This window comes from Idiotropiscis lumnitzeri, chromosome 1 (assembly GCF_059441095.1).
Source record: "Idiotropiscis lumnitzeri isolate Australia: NSW breed Sydney's pygmy pipehorse chromosome 1, RoL_Ilum_1.0, whole genome shotgun sequence".
Classification (NCBI taxonomy): Eukaryota; Metazoa; Chordata; class Actinopteri; order Syngnathiformes; family Syngnathidae; genus Idiotropiscis; species Idiotropiscis lumnitzeri.
In genome coordinates this window covers 42,438,911-42,448,187 of record NC_142391.1, presented here as the reverse complement: position 1 = coordinate 42,448,187, position 9,277 = coordinate 42,438,911, and the positions used below count along the sequence as shown (strand labels likewise).

General features: G+C 39.8%; 1 protein-coding gene across 1 annotated transcript in view; it reads left to right on the top strand.

Annotated features, from left to right (window-relative positions):
• Positions 1 to 1,030: 1,030 nt before the first annotated feature.
• nsmfb (NMDA receptor synaptonuclear signaling and neuronal migration factor b) overlaps positions 1,031 to 9,277 on the top strand; it is a 35,037-nt gene continuing 26,790 nt past the window's right edge. The window contains exon 1 of the mRNA XM_088301609.1: positions 1,031 to 1,312. Coding sequence (XP_088157735.1) covers positions 1,203 to 1,312 — 110 coding nt within the window. The 5' untranslated portion in view covers positions 1,031 to 1,202. The remainder of the gene's footprint in view (positions 1,313 to 9,277) is intronic.

Sequence of the window (9,277 nt, the reverse complement as noted above, 5' to 3'; positions counted from 1 at the left end):
TAATGGCATATCTTTGGGAGTCTGTTCACATTACCTTGTATTTTGTGAAATCCTGTCAAATAAATCATTAAGAAATAAAGATAGATGAATATATGATTACAAACTTGTAAATAATGATTTGCCATTCGCAGTCTGTGTCTCCACGGGGATCATCATTGTTGAATGTTCTCATATTGAAGTTGACCTGTGAACTTGTCGTCTTTTTTTTTGTACTAGTGGACTTTTCCTTGTCGGATGTGGGAAAAGTCAGACTTCCCAGCTTCCTCAGATGCAGCATATGTTCCCTGATTTGTCTCTGTCCTTGTCAGTTAATTGTTTGTGTTTGCTGTCTCAGTCCTTGTCCAATTCAAGTATTATTTTGTTTTGTATTTTGTCTTTTTCGTAGTGTTTACGTACTTTGAACCTTGATATTTTTGGATTTTGTTGAGTTAATATTCTTCAGAATTTCTTGTATTCCTCTTTAGGTTTGTGGAAAATACATTTTTGAGAGGACTCTTGCCATGTCTCCCAAACCCCCTCTGCACTTGGTCCTCAAACCCTGCCAAACATTGACATTGATTTGGATGTCTTACATCAATGCAAGTTTTTTAATCTAAATATTTGCGGTAATTATTACTTTGCAGCTCTCTATATGATATATTAGTAACAGATTTACTTACATATTCACCACCACAGGAATGTGACTTCGTCATAAACAGAGGACTCCCTGTACTGTTCAGTGGAACCTTGACTTATGAGTTGTTGTTTTTTTTTTTAAACACGTTTTTTTTTTTCTTTGTCTTAAGAGTGACAATTTGAATCACTCGTGATCCAACGTTTTCAATGTGGTATACTGATTTGATATACAAGCAATTTGAGTTGAAATCTCGGTCAAGGAAGGAATCAGATTCGTTAGTCAAGGTACCACTGTATTTACATCCTCTTGAGCTTGTGCCCACCCACGCCGAACCGGTGCACGTGCGCACGAGATGGGCGGGTTGCTCTTCCATATATGGTCGTCGCTTCCTTTCCGGGCTCGTGGCTGGATGAGTGCAGAGCAGAGCATCACGTCTCTCGCACGCGGCTCATCTCCCAGTCAGCAGCAGAACAGCTGCTACTCCACTTAATTAGGTCAAATGTGAAAACTTAAAATTGTGACTCATTGCCTGTGCCCCTTTTTATTTTTTTTTTCCTGGTTATTTTCTCTCGTCGATCATTGGGGAATGGTCGGCGCTTTCTCCTCGGGTCCTGTCCATTTCAGCATGGGAACTGCGGCGTCAAAAAGGAAGAATCTGAAGAGTGATGCGATATCATCCGTGGCCGCAAAAGTTCGGTGAGTAACTACAATCGTCGGTCAATCCGCGGGGAAAGAAAGAAAATAAAGCTTTACAAGATGTGAACTGCTGGAGAATATCGAGTGAGTGTGATAGCTTCAAGTGATGCTCGGACAAAAACAATGTGCTGGTGACTTGAGAATTAATTAAGTGGGTTTTTTGTTTTGTTTTTGTTTTTGCCTTAAATTTAGCAGGCTACGAAGAGACCTCATCACATTTAAACATGCATGGAAGAATAATATACGGTAGCAAAGAATAGTTTGGATTTACTGGAGTACTCGTTTCTCGTTTCATCAATTGAACATGGAAAGCGATTACACTTCTATCACAACTTGAAAGAGCAGAAATTTCTACATGGTAATTACACCTCCACTAAAGTAATTTCTTAATTATTGGATTATTGTACCTTTTTAGTGCTAAAAAGTTCTAAAGTTCAGTAACTGAGGAAACCATCCTAGAGAAAAGCCATGAAACCCAAAAAGTACAATGTCTATAGAGGCAGCGACCTTAACAAACAAAACTTATATTTTACTGTCACATCCAATACTTTTGATTTGAATTGCTTAACTGATAATTGCAACAACCCCCACAGCTGGTTCCAGTAGACTTGCACGAATTGTAATTTCACTTTGAATTTATGTGGACTGCAACAAAAGGTCATTGTGTCAGATCAGTTTGTTCTCACTTTAAAAGCCGTCTCTGATGCCGTTTGACTTGTGAACGCCGAATCGGCCTCAAGAAGCCTCCGATCTGATTTTAGTCATTTGAATTTGGTTATTTTTCAGTCTGCCCAACAGCTTGGCCAACAAATGTATGCAAATGCCAATGTGTGTGTTTCCCAATATTGTAACAATTAGAAGCAACACACAGAATCCCGCAGCCTCCGTGTTTGTCACGTGGGCTTCAGTCAAGGACAATGTGTTTCTCAAATTTTCCTGTCCATCAGTTACAATTAATTAAGATGTGTAATGGCAATTAAACGATAGTGGTGTCTTTAAATCCCAGATAATGTCCCAATCAAGGCTTCTGTAGGTTACAAATGTATTGTTGCAGAGAATGGCAGTAGAAAAGCTGACTTTTATCCGAGAAGTCAAATTTTACATATTGTTTGTTTAACCAGGTAAGCTATTTGGGAACAGTTTCTCATTTATAGTGCTGACCTGGAAGCTATTCGGAGTTCAGGACATTCCAACAGCATAGAGTCAGATCTGAGATTTGAACGACCGACCCTTCAATCAGTTGATGACCCGCTTTACCAACCAAGCCGCATATATTTTATATACTTGATTCATTTATATACTTTACTAATACTGGGAAGTACATAAAAAATGCAGATCAGATAAAATATTTAAAACCTTGCTTGTTCATTGAAGTAATCTGGTGCATTAAAAATACATTTGATGTTTTTATAGACTGTGTAATTTACCTGCTGGAAAAATACAAAAATGTTTCAGTGTAGTGCAAAGGAAGCAACATCAAAAACATTTGTCGCTTATTTTTAAAATGTTTTTTTTTTTTTTTACTTTTCTCTTTCACACTTTTATGTATTTTTTTCCGACAACATGGTGGATGACCTGTCAGCACATCCAGCCAGTCATATTGTGGGCTCAAATCTGTGCTTTAATCTTCCCGTGTGGAGTTTGTATGTTCTCCTCATGCTTGCATTCGTTCACTCACGGTACTCCGGGTTTCTCCTCATGCTTGCATTCGTTCACTCACGGTACTCCGGGTTCCTCCGAGTTGATTTAAGACTATTGTCCATAGGCATGAATGTCAGCTGAATATTTTTTTTCTTTATGTGTCCTTCGATTCTTTGGTGACCAGTTTGATTGAATGATTTAGTGAATATATAAACACATAAAAGTTGCATGACCAGCTCAATTATCAGAGATGGGCACTTTACCCTATTTTGCCAGTCCGTCCTCCTCCTGCGAATTGGGAACACTTCTGTCATCATTCCTCCATCCTTTTTCATAAAATAACCACCCTGCGTCCTTTTAAAACACGTCTGTCCTTGCATTTTACCAGTCCGTTGAAACATAAAAAAAAAAAACATCTGAGCATGACTAGGGGGTAACGGCAGAGGTTTCATAATTCATAGACATTATTTAAAGTTCATTAGCTATCTTATTTCCTATTCACATCCACTCACTGTCATTTCTTAACTACAACATACACCTGATTAAAAGCCACAATAGGTTAGATATAAAAACTGATTTTTACATATATTAGCTGCCTCGGATAAAAAATGGCAAGTTATTAGACTTTATCAAATATTATAAACACTGGGAGATTATTTTTACCCACCAAACAATGCAGAACGCGGCTATTGTTACTCAGCGTACTGGAACCTTTCTCAGACTGTCAAGTTCCAGATGAGCTCGGACCGGGGTCGCACTGTAGAGATGGCTATATTAATTGCACTTCATCCCTTAGCTCAAATTAAATGCACCCTAAAGTATCTGTAAAGCCAAGATGGTCCATTTTTCACTAGCAAGCTCAATTTATATATATTTTTTTTTATCATTTTCTTTTTTATCCATTCATTTTGTATAAATTAAGAAATAAATGATGGCTTGAAAACTTTTAATGAGAAATGTAGGTATTTTTTAATTTTGTGGAGGTGATCACGTGAGCTCATGTTTGATGTCAATAAATCCAAACAATTGTGCAGAATGCTTTTATACATTCACAGGTTAAAGTGGACGAGAGTAGCAATGTGCATTTGCATTTCTGTGGTGATCGGATGCTATTTTAGACAACACAACTGACTAAGTGAGCAATATTACATTTGTCTCAGTGCAGTGACCTGAAATGTGCTATAGAAATATATGTTAAATAAATGTTGTGTTGGAGACTGTGAAACCGGAAAAAATTTAATTTAAGGGACGGATGGAAATCTACTCCAAGCTTTGCTCATTCCATCCTTTTTTAAAAAACCTCTCGTCTTGTCCCAAAAAATGAGGAATGCCCATCTTGGTCAATAAGGGTGTAGCCCGCTACTCTCCCAATGTCAGCTGGGACTTCAGCACACCTGCGAACCTAGTGAAGATTAGTGGTATGGATCGATGCAAGGAAGTAGTTTTCCCACACATGGCTGTACCACATAGAGTCCAACACCATAAATCGATGACCTTCTATACATCCAGGTGCGGTCAAATACTCATTATAACATAACGGCTATGAAAGGATAAATCTAATGACAATGTATTGGAAAACTGTCTGATTTACATGACATTGTATCCTGTGCATAAAGCTTTATTGTAATGCTAATAAGAGTCTTGAAACTGGCCCTATACACTGAAAGGATTATGTGGAGAATAGAGTTGAAGGTTAAAAAGGTTAATGGCAAATGGTCCTTCACTTGTTTCGCGCTTTTCCACCCATAAGGGCACTCATAGCACTTCACACTGACATCACATTCATCTACTGATGACGCAGCATCAGGCAACTTTGGGTTCAGTTTCTTGCTTCAGGACACTTGGACATGGTCACAAGGGTCAGCCACCCCCAGTTAAATTGAGGTCATACTTTACATGTAGACAAAATATGTTTTGGTGTTGGAATCAAAGCATGACATTTTTGGAGGACAGGGGTGAGAGTTCTACGAGGGAGGTGTGTGTGGAGGCAGTTGAATGGCTTGGGAGGAAGACATGTTGAACACTTGATGTACAGTATATCCACAGAATAAAGGTTCGCGGTAGGGCTGAACAATCAATCAAATTTACACACAATGTAGTAGAACGCAATTGTAAAGACTGCACTAAAACACCGCACTTGGGCACCCTCGACTTACACTGTGAATGAAGGAAGATTTATGATCATATTTAAGTGAATAATAATAGTCCATCCATCCTTCACATTCTTTTCCTGACACTGCTTTTGGCCTGCTCTTTGTGCGACCCAGACGCTCAAAGAAGCATTTAGCACTGCAAGCAAGTTCGCAAAGAAAACCTGGAGTTGAGTTTTAGTCATATGAATAGTCTTAATATGGTAAAATGGAACGGATTAAATAACAGCACATGACAAGAAGAAAAGTGAAGACGCACAGATTTATGATCATATTCAAATGAATAATGGTAAGTCATTTACATCCGCCTGAGTTGTGTTTGGGCAGCGTGGGTTCAGTTCCCACGCGGTGACGATGTTTACGTCTGCCCTGTGACTGGCTGGCGACCAGTTCGGGTGTAGTGCGCCTTTCGCCCGTAGTCAGCTGGGATAGGCTCCAACACCCTCCGGCGACCCTGTACAGGATAAGCGCTGGGATAATTACACAACCTTTTACAGGCTCTTCATATTGATCTCTTTTGTTGAAAATATAAAAAAAAAAAAACACACAACCAAATCATTTAGCGTGTGGGCTGGGGAACATTTTAGGGAGGCTTCAGCCCCCCTAAAATCGGCCTAACGAGGCCACTGAGCCACAGCATAACGGCTGCTAGCTTGGCCGCTACACGGATGATCTGTGGTTCATTAGCCTAAAGTAGCGGTTGCTAGCAGTGGGCACTAGCTGATGATGTAAATGATCAAAAACGTGTTTTACTGTCAAGATGTGTCTTTTAGTTGGTGTCCTTAGAAGCAAGAAACTTCAATGGTGTAAATCCACAAATGATGACCGCCGCAGAGTAAAGCAAACCTAGGCAAACCAAGACAAACAAGCATCCGTGGGGTGGATGCTTCAATTTGATTGACCCATTGGCTAAGTGAAACACTGGAAAGAAAAAGCTGAAACCGAGGGTGATAATGTCGTATAATGTGTACAACGCCGAGCTTTGGGTAGCCACGCTTGGATGTGGACATACTTGTAAAAATCCTTTATTTGCGTCCTTTCCTTATTGCCTACCTGTCAACTTACGGTAATAATGTTGTAATTTAAAATCAGTGTATACAAGAAGAATTAATAAATGAATTATTGGTGCTACGGTTGATCGTCCACCGATCATGATTGGCCGTTTTCCGTCAATAGGCATATGTCAATCAATATCGTTCATTGCCGATCAAAAACACATGACCCGCCATTCGAAATGTGGTATGCACCTGGAATGGGGAAAAAAAATATATTTTTAGCACTTTGAATGTATATATTCGACCTAGGTAGGTCATGTCGTTTATTATTATGTGTTGCCATTAAGGGCTTGTGGCAAATAGCTTGTTGTTTTACTTATTTCCGAGTTCATAAATGCGACACTCGCTCGCAACTCGCGACTGACCAGGAGGTATAGCACATGTGCTGTTGTTTGATGTCTAACACGGCTATACAGAAACAGTTTTTTTGTTTTTAATAAACGTGCCATGGCTGACTAATGCCGCCATAATCCACAGTAGACGCTACAATATGTTAGCGTACCATAACATGACATTGAGTGTGGTGTTCCATCCGACATGCACCGTAGCCTGTGTGTGCAAACTACAGCTAGCTTCCAGAAACAACTGTCCCTATTTCCGAAATGAAGTCAGGCTTCAGCTACAACATGCTTCCTTTTTTAGATTCTCGTTTATCACTGCTGTGCTGCCAACAGAGGTTTACATCGCATTTAGTAATTTGGTGAAATTAGCCCAGACTTTCAGACTCTGTTGCTAACAGTAGCATGGCCCTAACTCAATTACGGTACCCTCTATGCTTGTTTTACATAACAGATGACCCGGACAACTACGACTGCGCATGTGCGTTGCAGACAGGCATACAACCAGCGGGAGAAGCCGAAGACAAGGCCTTTTCGGGAGAAAAATACAGCGCCTAATAGTTAAATATATAGATAAACAACGCGTCCACTATTGAGTTTTGATCGTCAACGTCGGCGTGATTAGTCGAGTAATCTGTTCAGCCCTACTACAGAGCAGCGTGTGTGTCCACTGTAGCGTCCTTTCCTTAACAAGGCACTTGTTACAGCCCACACCAGTGGATAATTATGTTCGTGTATTTTTTGCAGTGTCAATTCAAATTTAAAATTTATATTAGTGCTGTCAGGCGATTCATTTTTTAAAATTAATTTATTGCAAAAAAATTCCGGAATTGATTGTGATTAATCACATTTTTCAACAACTGTTTATTTACTTGAATAATATCTTGGAATGAATGTAAAATCACCCAATTTGAAGTACCGTATGTTCCGGACTATAAGGCACACCTGTATATAAGCCACAGCAACTCTTTTTGGGGAAAAAACAACAACAACCAAAAAACAATATACTCGCCGCACCAGGCTATAAGCCGCAGTTTTCTATGTTGAAAAAAATGAGTTGTTTACTGCCTGTACAAAATGATTTTGTACTCAGAATGCACATAAAGGTACTTAAGCAGATTGTTAACCCGCCAACAACTTTGCTAATTAAAACAGAACAGACCCAAGAGGAGAAATTGAGATTTATTTAGCGTATTTTCTTAACTATTGAGCGCACCTACCTGTGAAAGAAAAATACACAGAAAAGCCGCAGTGGTTTTTATTATTGTTATTGGCCGCATGATTTAAAATCTAGGAAAAAAAGTAGCAGCTTATAGTCCGGAAAATACGGTATATTTCAATTCGAAAACTGGTCTAATAGCTTTCTTTGAACCTTGAATATGATCTTAACAGAGTCGTCTTTCCAGGCATTTTTATTCTTAACAATTCTCAGTGTTGATTTGCAAGGCCCAGTGGTAACTTGAGCATGGTGTTTTGTCCTGAGACGACGTGCCGAGGCGGCACGGTGGACGACTGGTTAGCACGACGGCCTCACAGTGCAGAGGTTGTGGTTTCGATTCCGGCTCTGACCTTCGTGTGTGGCATGTGTATGATCTCCCCGTGCCTGTGTGTATATAGTACCATTGTATGAAAGCATTACCCCTCTCCCCACCAAAAAAGCACCTCATGTACAAGATTGCGCAAACACAAAAGTAGTCACAAAAGCAAAGATCTCTGTCCCTTCTCTCATATCACGAAGGCTCCTATACGGTTTTTGCCCCTCCAGCTCTGCACCATTGCTCCTCATTGATGTCTCCTTCTGCCAAGCATCTATATGCTACACAGTTCAGTGTATAAATTTACACACAATCATAGGGGGGAGTAAGCATATATATACCTCATTTGAGCATCTCTCAAGCACATAATAGCATTCACTTTCTGGATCATTGTTTTCTTCTATAGCCTCTCTACTTGTTTAAAACAAATTCCTTGCCGATTTTTCCTATCATCATCCCACTTCCCACTCTGCGCTTACTTTCTATTTTGGTCTTATAGACGCTTGTCGCCGTATTTCTTGTGCTCCCTCCTCCCCCTCCTTCATGTCACATGGCTGAAAACATGCTGGAGAAAAAAAATCCAAAAGCACATGGCAGAGCTGCTGATAGTGCAGCTGCACTCAGCTGTAGCTCGATGAGGCAGTCGGACAGTCACAATCGTATGTCTATATTCTGTATTTCCTCATTTTTGTGTGCCACTCATCACAGACTAAGTGCTGAAAACGAAGGGGAACCCTTACCGATGTGATTCAGTTGGACAGATTCAGCGATGACAATGAGCTTTTGGTTCAAACAGAGTTCACGACTCATTTTTTTGTGACTTCATTTATATGATACAATTTATGGATGAAATGAGAGAAGAAAGATTTTTTTTTTAATCAAAATTGTCATTTAAAATGTTCTTCTATATATTGCTTTCCGTGTACTTTTTATACCCAGTTCACGTTCCCCATGTGAAACTGTCGGGCAGTACAGTGACATTGCATTCAGAACAAGACAAAACTCATAAAGTCCACTACAAGCTGACTTTGAACATTGCGTTGCTTTGTTCTCCTTGAAATGGGCTGTGAGCATGTTGACATCACTCTTCAGAGTGTAGCATATGGATTTTTTATAAGAAGTGCTCTGAGTCATGCAGATAGATTAGGGATGATTGCATTTTCTTCCTCGTGTCCTACCTCCTTCTCCCCTCGATTCATCCAAGCAGGGAGGGGAGTCTTCATGGAAAATGACGCTACTGCACGTG